This window comes from Neovison vison, chromosome 7 (genome assembly GCF_020171115.1).
Source record: "Neovison vison isolate M4711 chromosome 7, ASM_NN_V1, whole genome shotgun sequence".
Lineage (NCBI taxonomy): Eukaryota > Metazoa > Chordata > Mammalia > Carnivora > Mustelidae > Neogale > Neogale vison.
Window position 1 is genome coordinate 150,962,501 of NC_058097.1, and position 13,307 is coordinate 150,975,807.

The window sequence follows — 13,307 nt, forward strand, 5'->3', positions numbered from 1 at the left end:
TATAATGTAAACAAACATACAAGAGCTACAAAGGACAATAATATAAAAAGCCTTTCTTTTTCCCTACATCTGACTTTCAGCCATCAAGTTCCTGTCCTTTGAGGCAGTGGTGGTACAGTTTCTTACATATTCTTCCAGAAAACCATTTTCTGCCTATTTTATATTTAAAGTGTATCCCTGTGGCGGAACATCCTAGAATGTAAGCTCTAATTTACTTGAAGCCAGAGGACGGACTCTCACAGTGGCATTCAGGTGGCTGTCCCTGGACCAGTGGGGGCAGCAGCTCTCCTTGGCTGAAGTGAACGCTCCCGAAGGCCTGCAGCCTGCAGCTGCAGGCACTCCAGGCGAGCCGGAGTGGGCCTCTGGGGAGAGGAGTGAGCGCAGTGCTTCCCGAACCTCTGCCTGTTTCAGCAGGCTCTGCCCTGTGTTTTGCAGGTGAACAGTCTGCATGTGGCGAGCCCCGTGGAGACTGTGCTGCAGCTCCAGGACTGCAGCGTGTTCATCAAGATCATCGACAGTATGTGAGTATGCACCATGCCCCTCGCCAGCCCCTCAGGGGAGGCCATGCATTGGGGTGTTGGGGCGGGCACTGCATTTATCCCCTTTCTGTGCCAACAGCTATGACGGAGGGCCAGGGCAGAACTGCCAGCATGGAGCCAGAGACAAGGGCACACAGGCCTCCTCCTTGGGCCGCTGTGTCTGTCTGTGGGAGAGCTTTTGCTCTTATTCCACCTTCAGGATTCCTCACGCTTGTGCAGGAGAGCCTGCAAGTCTCCTTGCTTTCACAGTGTTTCAGGAGTCTGTTCTGGAGCTCGCTGTCCTCTTGTCTCAATGAGATTCTTCCATACCCTCCTCTTGTGGCTTGTCCTTCTCTGACAAGCCCTCCTTGGCAACTGTAGGGCCAGGAAGAAGAAATGGGGAAGCTCTTGCACTTGAGAGAATTAAGCAGCACTTATCTCATACCTGGAAATCTTATCTCAGACCTGTTAGCACAGCACAGATATGTTTTGTTTTTGTTTTTTAAAGATTTACGTATTTATTGACTAGAGAGAGCCCGCTCGTACTTGAGAGCACACAGAGGGAGAGGGAGAAGCAAACTCCCTGCTGGTCAGGGAGTTGGATGTGGGGCTCCATCCCAGGACCCTGGGATCCTGACCTGAAGGAAGGAAGGCAGACGCTTAATGCTTAATGGACTGAACCACCCCGGTGTCCTGATATGCACCTTTCTAAACCATTATAGCATTTTTGGGGTTTTCACCTCATTAACTTGCTCTGTGAAGTCGATTAGCGTTTGATAAGAAGCTTGCTGTCGTGTAGCAAGGATTCTAGTGAGCTTTGTTTTCTGTCTTTAGCATGGTTCCTTCGAACAGCACAGTTATCTGGGAAATCAGTGGAGTGGGATTTCCCCCTTATATCTTCCCTGTTTGGAACTAAGCAAAAATGGGTCAAACTATAACCTGCAATAACCTGAAGTTGTCTTTTTCTAGACTCATATAGTTCATCCTTTTTCCTTTCTCATCAACTTTAACTAATTATGGAGGGCAAAACTGACCTTTTTACTTCTTTGTGCTATGGGCAAAAGTAGAGGTCAGCTATAATATAAAGGATTGCGGGGACAGTGGAGAGGACCCTCACTTTATTTTTTTAAGATATTTATTTATTTATTTGACAGAGAGAGACAGCGAGAGAGGGAACGTAAGAAGGGGAAGTGGGAGAGGGAGAAGCAGGCCTCCCGCTGAGCAGGGAGCCTAATGTGGGGCTCATCCCAGGACCCAGGGATCATGACCTAAACCTAATGCAGACACTTAACGATTGAGCTACCCAGGCACCCCAGGACCCTCACTTTTTAAAGGAAGGCACAGTTGACTCTGAGCCCCCAGGTCAGGGACAGACTGAGGTGTTGACGGTGTTTCTGTTCCACAAATAGCAGGTAGGAACCGGTGCTAGGGAGTCAGCATCTCTGTGAAGCAGCTTGGCCACCTGTTCATGGGGAAAGAAGGTAAAACTAAGTTGGTCAAAGGTAGGGGTTGGGTCTGATTCTCCTTGGGGTCCTCTGCACCTTGCTTAACACAGTACAATGGTTAATGTTTATTGAGTAAGTAAATGAATGAAAATGTAGTTGATACTCTTCTTCAGCAAAGTCTAGTGGGGCTGAGTATGCTGGAACAGATGGATTCACTGGAGTGGTTTTTGTTTTTAATGTTTTGAATGTATTTTTTGAAATGTATGTTGGTGGTGGGATGTCTTATAAGATGTTTTGGAAGTCCCTGTGGCTCTAACCAGCACCTGCCTTAGTGAAAAGAAGTCACTGTTTTCTTATTTTGGTATAGACATTTTCTCTCCCAGTTATCCCAGCAGGACCTTTCAGCACTTTTTTTTTTTTTTTTTGGTAAAGATTTTATTTATTTGAAAGAGAGAAAGAGATCAGAAGTAGGCAGGGCAGCAGGAAGGGGGGGGAGAGAAGCAGGCTCCCTGCTGCATAGAGAGCCCAATGCAGGGCTCAGTCCTAGGACCCTGAGATCATGACCTGAGCCAAAGGCAGAGGCTTTACCCACTGAGCCACCCAGGTACTCCTCAGCATCATCCTAAATTCCTCCCTCTGCTTGGCAGTGATCCTACTCAGTCACCATCCTCTCAGTTTGTCCTTGGAAGACTTCTCACATCCCTGCCCCTGCCTCATTCTGGATACCAAGCCCTTGTGACCTCATCCTTCTCTAATCTTTGCGTGTCCCAGGGCATTCCTTCCTGCAGTCCTGCTCCCATTATGATGCCCCACAGCTGCTGGGCCTCAGTGACTCTTCCTTGTCAGAAGATTGAAATAAAAAATCTTCAGTCATGGTATGGAAGAGCTTTCATCAGGGGCTCCTCTCCTCCCACCAGTGTTGTTTCTTCCTCATTTCCTTTCTTCCAGTCTTAGTTCTGGATTTTATTAGTTGTATAATCATGGTGCTGCTCAGCTTGTTCTTCTCATCCCCTTGTTGCCTGTAAACTGATGATTAGAGCCAAGCTTGATTGTTTAAGGTTTTTTTGTTGCTGTTTTTTGTTTTTTACAAGGATACTTCATAGATAGAATTGAGTACCACCCATAAGTCAGCATTTTGCAATTCCTGTTGAAAATAATTATTTTTCAAACCCTGATGAAGTGGTAAATCTAGATTGTTAACACCAGTAGCTGGTAAAATCATTAGGCTGACAATATCTAACCTATACTGAATTTTAGAATCACTCAAAGGAGGGGCAGCCAGGTGTTGAGGGGAGCCAGCCCTTGTAACATACAGTAGGGTGCAGCTGTTTTTTTTTGTTTTTGTTTTTGTTTTTTGAACTTAATGGATCAAGGTAGAGCACCTAGCTGGCTCGGTTGGTGCAGCATGCGAGTGCTGATTTTGGGGTTGTGAGTTTAAGCCTACATTAGGGGTAGATATTACTTAAAAAAATAAAATCTTAAAAGAAAGGATAACCCTTGGGGAGCCTGGGGGGCTCCGTGGGTTAAGCCGCTGCCTTTGGCTCAGGTCATGATCTCGGGTCCTGGGATCAAGTCCCGCATCGGGCTCTCTGCTCAGCAGGGTGCTTCTCTCTCCCTCTCTCTCTCTCTCTCTCTCTCTCTCTGTCAAATAAATAAATAAATAAATTTTCTAAAAAAAAAAAAAAGAAAGGGTAATCCTTTGGGATTCCCTCCCTCCTTGGGAGCTTTGTACTATCAATAAACCTTGCTTTGCTTTCCAGAAACAAACAAACAACCAAGGAGCTTTTGCTGTTGAGATAAATTTCCTTGGTCTAATGACAAGAGCACTAGATATGTCCATGGGTAGGGATGTGTGTCCTTGGTTTAGCCACTGTAGGTTCATAACCTGGTAGGAAATTTTCATAGGAAGGGTTACAGATTTCCTAGTTGTCTTCTGATTCACTGCGTGAGCCTTAGAGTAGGAGGAGTGGAGGTGGAGGGAAGGTGAGAGGGAGAGAGAACACGGATATCTAAGTATGTGTATGTTGGAGGGGATGGACTACTGAAAATTCCAGGTTAACCCGGATCTCCATCTCTGGTCCAGGACAGTGCAGACCAATTTCCTTCAGGAAAACAGATGTTCTTGGTGAATGTATTCTGGCTTTTTCATTGCGGACGCTGCTACTGTTGCTAACCTAGTTCTCGAGGACAGCGGAGGGCGGCAGGGTTGGTGGCAGATAGCAGCTGTGGGAATTGAACAGGACTTGGCCTGTTAGCGTTCTCTCTGGGTTTTACATAAACCTTCTAACAAGTTGCCCTTTCTGTTTTGTGTATGAATAGCCTGAAGCAAAAAAGCTGTCCCATCTCTTTGATGTCTGTGAGGCCTGAATAGCAAAGTTTAGTGGAATCATTTTGCCAGAACCTAATGCCCTGATGTTCATGTTACTGACCTTGACCTCTGCTCTTCCTATTACAGAGCCTCCTTCATCTGTCAGTCAAACCATATGTACTGAGTATCTCCTGTACCCTCAAGTTCAGGGCCTGTGGTGGGTGTGGTCCATTGTAAATGATGCCATTGTATCCATCATTTAGGATGTAGGAATTCCCGAGGAGTGGGAAGGCATGACTGGCAGTGGTTCTGGATGGCTTCCTGCCAGACATAAGACTTGAACTCAGTTTTATTATTTATTTATTTATTTTTTTTGAAGATTTTATTTATTTCACAGAGAGAGCATGTGAGAGACAGTATAAGCAGGGGAAGTGGCAGGCAGAGGGAGAAGCAGGCTCCTTTCCGAGCAGAGATCCCATGCTGGGGCTCCATCCCAGGACCCTGGGATCATGACCTGAGCTGAAGGCAGATGCTTAACTGACTGAGCCCCCCAGGTATCCCCTTGAACTCAGTTTTAAATGATGGGCTGGATGGCCTGGGGTCCAGCATTTTTATTTTATTTTATTTTATTTATTTATTTGACAGAAATCACCAGTAGGCAGAGAGGCTGGCAGAGAGAGAGGAGGAAGCAGGCTCTCCGCTGAGCAGGGAGCCCGACTTGGGGCTCGATCCCAGGACCCTGACCTGATCATGACCTGAGCCAAAGGCAGAGGCTTTAACCCACTGAGCCACCCAGGTGCCCCGAGGTCTAGCATTTTTAAAGCATGTTCCGTGCAACTTTACTTATCCCAGGGCTTAATAAGGGAAAAAGAGGTTTTGTGGTCAAATAGGTTTGGGAAATAATGCATGTTATATTGCCTTCTTTAGAAAATGTTCAGTTTGGTTTAACTCAGTATTTCCCAAGCATTTAACCTGAGAATCCTCTTTATTTTTATCTAATGCTCTGTGCTGAGTCAGGGAGTCACAGTGTTCCAGATTGTGGGTGGAGAGGAAAGGTGGCTCTTTTAGGAGTCTGGGAGGAGATGAACATCTCCTGAAGGCTCTGTAGGAGTCCCTAATCACAAACCAGCTATCCAGAAAATAAGCAGAAAAAAAACCAGCTGCACTTGGAAGAATCCTGTTATCCTGTGAGAGAGGGAGGGAGATACATTCATGGTCTTGGCTTGGATGCTGCTTTTGCTTGGCAAGGATATCTTGCAGGGCAAGTTCTTTGGTTCTAGGGCCTGCCCTCCAGAAAGTTGGCTGAAACCTGGAGATCAGTAGAACCTGGAGATTGAGGAACAAGAGGCTCCTTTAATCAGTATCTCCAGCTGTAGTGGCCCAAGAAGAAGAGTCCACTCTAACTTGAAGTGGAGCTGTTCACCCCTAAAATTGAAATTGCAGTTAGCTTGAGCACCCAGGGCCAGGGGCGTGAGCTGTGTGAGAGCTCCCCCTGCTGCCTCCCTTCCCTCCTTGCTCCCTCAGCCTGTCGCTGTTGCTGTCAAACAGACTAGCACAGCAATAGCACCTGATGAAGAGTGTTGCCCCCGGGCGCCTAGGTGGCTCAGTTGGTTAAGCATGTGACTCTTGATTTGAACTCAGGTCATGATCTCAGGGTCGTCTGCGCTCAGCAAGGAGTCAGCTTGAGACTCTCTCTCTCTGTCTCTCTCTCTGCATCCCCCACCCCTCATTCCTGCTGTCTAAAACATAAACAAAATCTCAAAGAAAAAAAAAAAAAAAGAAGATTGTTAATCTCTTGGCTTTAGCCATCTCAGCTTTCAGTCTGATGTTGAACTTCGCCCTGGCACTTTGGAGCCTTGGGAATTTGCTCCTTCTTTTCAGTTCTTGGGCCTTTTTTCCCTTTCCATCATCTGTCTTTCCCTAGCCATGTTCCTCCCGGCTTCCTGACGTTTTACAGTGGAGCCAGACTGTTGAACCTAGCTTCCCCTTCATCCGTGCTGCTGTCTTCTCCCCTCGGCCCCTTCCCACAGAGCTTTTTCATATTTACAGTTAGGGTGGACAAGAGTGCCATCTTTTCAGAAGGACCACACGCCTGAAGTTCCCACTTTTCACACACCACACAGTTCCTTCTGATCAAATGGTGTTTTGGTCTCTTCTCCCCTGCCTCCAGAATTTGGTCTAGTTCTCTCCCAGATCCAGTGCAGACCAGGCCTGGAGGAACGGGAAGGTGGTATGTAATAGAGTCGCAAGGAGGGAAGGATTGCTAAGTACTCTGGTCCTGATCTTTGTTCTTTTTCTAGCCACGGCACTGAAGAGGGGCAGCAAATCCTGCAACAGCCGGTGCCAGAGAGACTGGAATTTGTGTGCAGTTTTTTGCAGAGTAAGCACCTTTCTTTATCTGGCTCAGAAAGAGCTGCTTCCTCAACTCCTGGGACTTTGGAAGTCCAGGGGAACAAGCTCCCAGTGTCTGGAGGAGCAAAGGCTCAAGGCCACTGATTCTGTACCACAGGGATGAGTACACCTGTTTCCCTGGGTCTGGTGGTGCTGATGTTAGGGAAGGAGAGTGTCCCTTCAGCCCTGCAAACTAGACTGTCTTTGAGATACAGGTAGAGCCAGAGGTCAGTTTTAGGGACACATCACCTTGGGTTCTTGTCCCCCACCCACTGCAAGGAGTTGGAGGAGAGGGATGGATCCATGTTATCCTCTTTCCCTTGCAAGAGAAACATTTCCCCTGGATAACTTTGAATTAATTGCCTAGGCAGTGGATGGGGAGCAGGGGAAAAGGCAGATTTAGGTTGAGGTCTTGGCCCTTCTTCTCACAGCCTGTGTGACTTTTCTGGACATAGGTTTCCTTATCTTTGAAATGGAGGGAATGATAACTGCTCCTAAGGTTGATGGGTAGTAGGAACAGATGAAAAACTAGGACAATGCTTGTCAGTCCCCTCCCTTTTTCAGTCATAGACCATGGAGTCCTCATCTGTGACATGGGAGCAGTCTCTCCCTCAACAGAATTATGGGAAAGGTTATAGCCGATTTAGATAAAGCAGAGGTGTTGATAATTGGCATACTAGCATAAGAACCAGGTGTCCCTAGTCCTCCTAGTCTGACTCAGCTTCAGGCTTCCTCTGTGACCTTACTTGGAATAAGTCTCTAGAGTGACCTGGGATCTCTGGGCTTCTTCTCTGTGGTTGATGAGTTGGGTGGGTGAGTGCAAGCATGGAATTCAGAGCTGCTGTGAATTCCTAGCCTGCCTTTTTTTTTTTTTTGAACTTTCCCTGTAGCCTTTGGACTGACCTAGGATAGAACTAACTTCAGATGGAAATGTGTATGTTTGAATAGAGAGGGCATAGGAGTAAGGAGCCCCGCATCTCCTAGCCCCACCAGAGATAGTGACTTTGTTCCACTCTGAGGTGTTGTGATGATCTCAGGGATAGTGTCCAGGAAATTCACCCTATTTTCTACATTGTCGTTGTTACAGAAAATCGAAAACACCCTTCTTCTCCGGAATGCCTGGTGTCCATCCAGAAGGTGATAGAGGGGTCAGAGCTGGAATTGGCCAAGGTACCTATGGAATACTAGGTGTGAGTGTCAAAGGGTGCAACCAGAGGGACCTCCTGGGCCTTCTCTTAACCCAGGGGAAGTGGTGGGTGGCTACTATGGTGGGCTTTGATGAAGACCTGGCAGGAATTAGGCCTTCCCCAGCAGTCATAGTCTTTTTAGCTCAATGTCCTTTATTCCCTCCCCTATTTCTGGGTGCTGGCTGGTAGAGGGTAGCCCAAGCTTCATAGTTAGGTTCTGTGAGTTCAGGACTTAAGGTATGCACCTGGATTTTTGCACAATCAGGTGTCCTCAATCAGGAGTTTCTGGTATAGTTAAGGGCAGTGACCTAGGGCTGAATTCTGTAAGCTTTGGAAGAGCCTCCAGAACAGCTCAGAGAGGGGAGCACAGAGAAGAGAGACAACCCTGCTTAGTGACTGTACCGCCTGTTTGGCTTCTAGATGACCATGCTGCTCTTATACCACTCCACCATGAGCTCCAAAAGTCCCAGGGACTGGGAACAATTTGAATATAAGATTCAGGTAAGTCCTATGCCACCTCCACCCCAGCTGGTGGGCCTAGTCTGTGCTTCACCTCACTGCATTGCTTTTCTTCAAACAGCATATTGTGGTGTTTTAAAAAATATGTTGTAGTAATTCCAGCCATTCAGTATAGAAAGTCTGGAAAATACTGAAAAGCACAAAAGAAGAAATAACATTTTCCAGTAATCTCATCCCCAGAGATAACTTTTAAAGGGTATACTTCAAGTCCATTTTTACATACATGTATTTAACTGTGGTCATAACTATACTGTGATGGGATAATACACAGAAATTGTTCTCTCCTCATGTATGTGGTCCCATGTGAGTGTGTATTTTTTTTTTTAAGATTTTTATTTATTTATTTGACAGAGATCACAAGCAGGCAGAGAGAGAAGGAGGGGAAGCAGGCTCCCTGCTGAGCAGAGAGCCCTATGTGGGGCTCCATCCCAGAACCCTGGGATCATGGCCTGAGCTGAAGTCAGAGGCTTTAACCCACTGAGCCACCCAGGCGCCCCTGAGTGTGTACTTTTTACATAATCCATCACTCCATTTGTCTCCTCCTTTCCTCTGAGGAGTGAGAGAGAATGTTTTGGTCCATCTTGATGGTCTAGCTCAGAGCAGTAACCTTCTCTCCCCTTCCTCTGCTGGTTCCTAAGTGAAGAATTGGAGCCCTCACTTCATTATTGAGGGAATTGACCTGGTTTCCAGGAACTGCCTGTCATGAGGGTCCTGATGTTGGCTTTGCTTCATGCCTGAGCAGCTGCCCTTTATTTCCCAGAGCAGGAGGAGCTGGGATGTCACATGGTAATGTAGGTGACTGCGGGGACAGTATCCAGAGAGCTGTGGCCTTTTGAGGGTGGTAAAAATGTTGAATCATCCCATATTATACTTACTTAGTTCATGGCTCTTCTCTGATGTTGGAGCTATAGTGGCATGGGAGCAACGGGAGGATTCTCTTTCAACCTTTTCTCCACTCCAGGCTGGTCACTCCAGGCTGGTCATACTTCCTTATCTCTGCGAATAGAAATTTGCAGCGATAAGGAAGTATGGCAGGGTTGGCCAGAAAAATCAGATCAACTCTATAACTTTGGAACTCAGACAGTGAAGGGCAAATTTTACAGCTGAGCTGGTGGATAAGCTTTGAATGAGCCCTGGAGGGTTCTCGGGTTCTCACTTAGACAAAGAACAACAGTGAGGGTTCTTTGGAAGAGGGCAACATAGTTCTGTATAAAAGCTTTCTCACTGCACTACTTTCTTTGCCCATTTTCTTTGTGGTCAGGAATGAAGTCAGATAGGAACTCTCACTGAACCCAGGTGCATCTTTAGAGGAACTGAGGAGGTTAGAGTAAGCAGGGTCAGCATGTCTCTGCTAGAGTGTTCTCAGCTAGAATGTGGGGCTTTAGGCTTTGAGAGGAAGACTGGGCTCCAGCAGGCTCCTGGGGCAGGCATTGCCAGTTCGGTGCCCTCCATCTCTTCAGGCCTCTCTGACACCTCAGCGATGCTCCTTTTCTCTCTCTGTGGCCCAGGCTGAGTTAGCAGTCATTCTCAAGTTTGTGCTGGACCATGAAGATGGGCTAAACCTAAATGAGGACCTAGAGAACTTCTTGCAGAAAGGTAAGTAGGACCTACTGAGGATCCTCTCTTGTCTAAGCTGGGAACTGCTAGGATCCTGAATTATTAAGAAATACAGTGGGGGTTTGTTTCAGCTCCCATACCAGGCGCAGAATCTGTGTGTGTAATGGAATAGGTTGATTTCTGGGCCATGTTGCTGACATCCCAGTGTCTGTGGAGTTCTTTCTCACGGCCTGGCAGTGCCTAAGCAGGACACGATAATCATGTCTGCTGGCAGCTTGTCCTTGATCACCCCACACATACTTTTTGTTTTTTGTTTTCTAAGCAATTGCTACCCGAGGCTTAAAAACTGGGAGTAGCACCTAAAAGAAAGGCTTTTCCCCACATGAAGCTCATGTTCTAGGTGGGAAGGCAGATATGTAAATCAATAAGGAGGATAAAGAATAAGTGCTAGAACAGAGAGGAACCTCATCTGTCAAATGTGTTGCTGGGAGTGCAGGAGAAAGACCAAGAGCTGCGCATGTCTTCTGATGTCGAGGCAGGCTGTCTGGTGAGGACAGACCTGAGATGTGGCTCTAGGTGGACTCTCTTCCAGCTACTGAATTTGATGTTCCTCATATTCAAGTTCCTCTTCAGCCCTTCAAATGGAGATGTTGGAAATGTCAGTCTAGAACGTAGGCGAGGGCTCCGGGCCAGGGTATGGGTTTGCAAGTCTGTGTGGTGGCTACTGTGGGCTGAGCAGGCAGGCTGCCTCAGAACTCTGGGAGCTTAGAGGGTGCGGGGAGGAGGGAGGGCAGATAGGGAGACTAGGCATGGGTGTTTAGGGGTAGGAGAGCCAAGTGAAAGGTAGTCTTGGGAACCGGGGGAGGCAGAGGTTTTGAGAAGGAGGTTGTGTTGGCCGTGCAAGATTTTAGAATGGAGGAGTTGAGTAAAGAGGCCCGTGGCTCTGACCTGAGAGATAGTTGAGCTGAGAGGAGATCTTACTCAGGGCAGTTCTGAGCTGTCTCTGCAGTGCTGGCTGCAGGGAGAAGCATGAGAACTTGATGGCCTGTGGAAGCAGAAGCCAGTTGCTTGACTGGGCTTAGTGCCACTGACCTCCGGATAACCCAGACACTGGGGGTCAGGGTCTACCTGTTGGCCTCCTTCTGTAGCTCACATGTAAGTGTCTGTGGATTCACTTCCACTAAGGCGAGTTCCTCAGACTGTGTAAAGATCCAGATCTGTTCACCTTCTTGCTAACCTTTATATGGTTGGTTTGCTTCTTCCCCTAGCTCCTGTCCCTTCTACCTGTTCCAGCACCATCTCTGAAGAGTTGTCCCCACCCAGTCACCAGGCCAAAAGGGAGGTTCGCTTCCTAGAGCTACAGAAGGTTGCCTCTTCCAGTGGGAACAAGTATGTGCTGCGCCTCTTCTCCTGGGATAGGGCCTCAACATCCAGTCCTCATATCCCTTCATTCTGGAGGCTGACACCATTGACCAGCCTGTTAATGTCATCAGACCGTGCTTGGGGTACCTTGTAGATGTTCTCATCTGCCCCGGTATTAATTAGGGGAATTGGTTGGGATCCATTTTTGGTGGAAGGCCTTCCTCAAAGGCTGTTCCCTGTTAATGGAATTCCTTTCTCCCATGGAAACTCTGCTGAAGTCCCTTCTCTTAGTGCAGCTCTGCCGAGGCAAGATTTTTTCTAGCAAAGAAGTTAAGCCTTGGAGGAGGGAGAAGAGTTTTCTCAAGGTCGTGTCATGAGGTGGGAGATGGCATGCAAACAGAGATGAGGTGCTTGGCCTCCCGGCGAGTGTTCACAGCCCTAGAGCCCTGCTCACCCATCCCCGCCTGGTGCTCTTCCCTTCAGCGCTCCCCTTTCAGGCTCTGACCGTGGCATCTGGGCCATCTCCTCCTTCAGCTTCCTCTCAGGTTCTCCAGTCTCCCCAATGGGCGACATCCTGCAGACCCCACAATTCCAGATGAGACGGCTAAAGAAGCAGCTTGCAGATGAGAGAAACAATAGAGATGAACTGGAGCTGGAGCTGGCTGAGAACCGCAAGCTGCTCACTGAGAAGGGTAGGCGTCTAGTACACTGGCGGATGATGTGTGAATGAGCAGCATCTGGGATTTTCATCCGGGGAAGTGCTGGGCTTGTGTGAGGCATGGCTCCACTCTCTTCCATGTTGTCCGTTCTCTTGGCCCCGGAGCCTGGTGCTCAGCCTTGGGCCAGTCAGCCTGAGCTCCTGGAAGCTGGGTCTGCGCTTGCCGTCCTCCTCCTTTTCCTTAGATTGGATGCCTCCCCCTCCTCCTGTCATGCTTGTAGTTCTGTGCTGACTTTCCCAAACCCCTTCCCCGGGGCAGACGCGCAGATAGCTGTGATGCAGCAGCGTATTGACCGCCTGGCTCTGCTGAACGAGAAGCAGGCGGCTAGCCCACTGGAGCCCAGGGAGCTAGAGGAGCTCCGTGGCAAGAACGAGAGGTAGGATTCTCCCTGCTCTCTTCCCAGCTCCCCACCCCACCCTGCACCTGTCTTTTTTAACTGCTCGCCTCCCTCACAGCCTCACTGTGCGTCTCCATGAAACTCTGAAGCAGTGCCAGGACCTGAAGACAGAGAAGAGCCAAATGGATCGCAAAATTAACCAGCTTTCTGAGGAGAATGGGGACCTTTCCTTTAAGGTGAGTGTTGGGGTGGGGGGTGGGGTCTGTCCCAGCCTGGAGGTCCGCTGGGGCTGAGATGGTTTGGAGGCTTCTTCAAGAGAGGGTTGAGAAGAATGGCCTGGCACCTGTCCTGGGCTTCAGTCTTTCCAGAGATCTTTGGCCCTTTCCTCGTCCCGTAATTGGCTGCTGCCAGGGATGGGGTTGTGGCCCTGAATTTTGAGTCTTGAGTTAAAGATGTGACTAGTTGTAATTGGTTTGAGGTGGGTTAGGAGGATAGTTGGATACCTGCAGCCGCTGGAGTTTGGGAAGCACACAGCAGTGGTGGTACTGGCTTTGACCTTGGGTGATGGGGACTCCTGCTTGTCTTTCTCAGCTTCGGGAGTTTGCCAGTCACTTGCAGCAGCTACAGGGTGCCCTCAATGACCTGACAGAAGAGCACAGCAAGGCCACTCGAGAGTGGGTGGAGAAACAGGCGCAGCTCGAGAAGGAGCTCAGCACGGCCGTGCAGGACAAGGTAACCCCTCTGCTTCAGGGAGCCAGAGCCGCCGGCTTGACCAGCTGTTCACAGCTGGGTTCCATTTACCATTCTAGACTTGGGGCATTTGGGAAGTAAGCTGACTTCTCTTCAAGGTTTGATAGTGTGCTGTAATGGAAAGATTGTGGGCTTTAGTCCAGTAGACCTTTGAATCCTGTCTTTGTTGTTAACAAGGTGTGGGAGCTTGGACGAGCTCCTTGACCTCTTTTCT

General features: G+C 48.4%; 1 protein-coding gene across 6 annotated transcripts in view; it reads left to right on the top strand.

Annotated features, from left to right (window-relative positions):
• The window catches only part of NUMA1 (nuclear mitotic apparatus protein 1), a 78,569-nt gene that overhangs the window by 48,471 nt on the left and 16,791 nt on the right, over positions 1 to 13,307 (top strand). For all 6 annotated transcript variants that reach the window (XM_044258610.1, XM_044258613.1, XM_044258612.1 and 3 more), the window contains exons 3-12: positions 436 to 521; positions 6,572 to 6,651; positions 7,750 to 7,832; positions 8,270 to 8,350; positions 9,877 to 9,964; positions 11,194 to 11,314; positions 11,822 to 11,979; positions 12,265 to 12,382; positions 12,462 to 12,579; positions 12,935 to 13,075. In XM_044258610.1, coding sequence (XP_044114545.1) covers positions 436 to 521; positions 6,572 to 6,651; positions 7,750 to 7,832; positions 8,270 to 8,350; positions 9,877 to 9,964; positions 11,194 to 11,314; positions 11,822 to 11,979; positions 12,265 to 12,382; positions 12,462 to 12,579; positions 12,935 to 13,075 — 1,074 coding nt within the window. The remainder of the gene's footprint in view (positions 1 to 435; positions 522 to 6,571; positions 6,652 to 7,749; positions 7,833 to 8,269; positions 8,351 to 9,876; positions 9,965 to 11,193; positions 11,315 to 11,821; positions 11,980 to 12,264; positions 12,383 to 12,461; positions 12,580 to 12,934; positions 13,076 to 13,307) is intronic.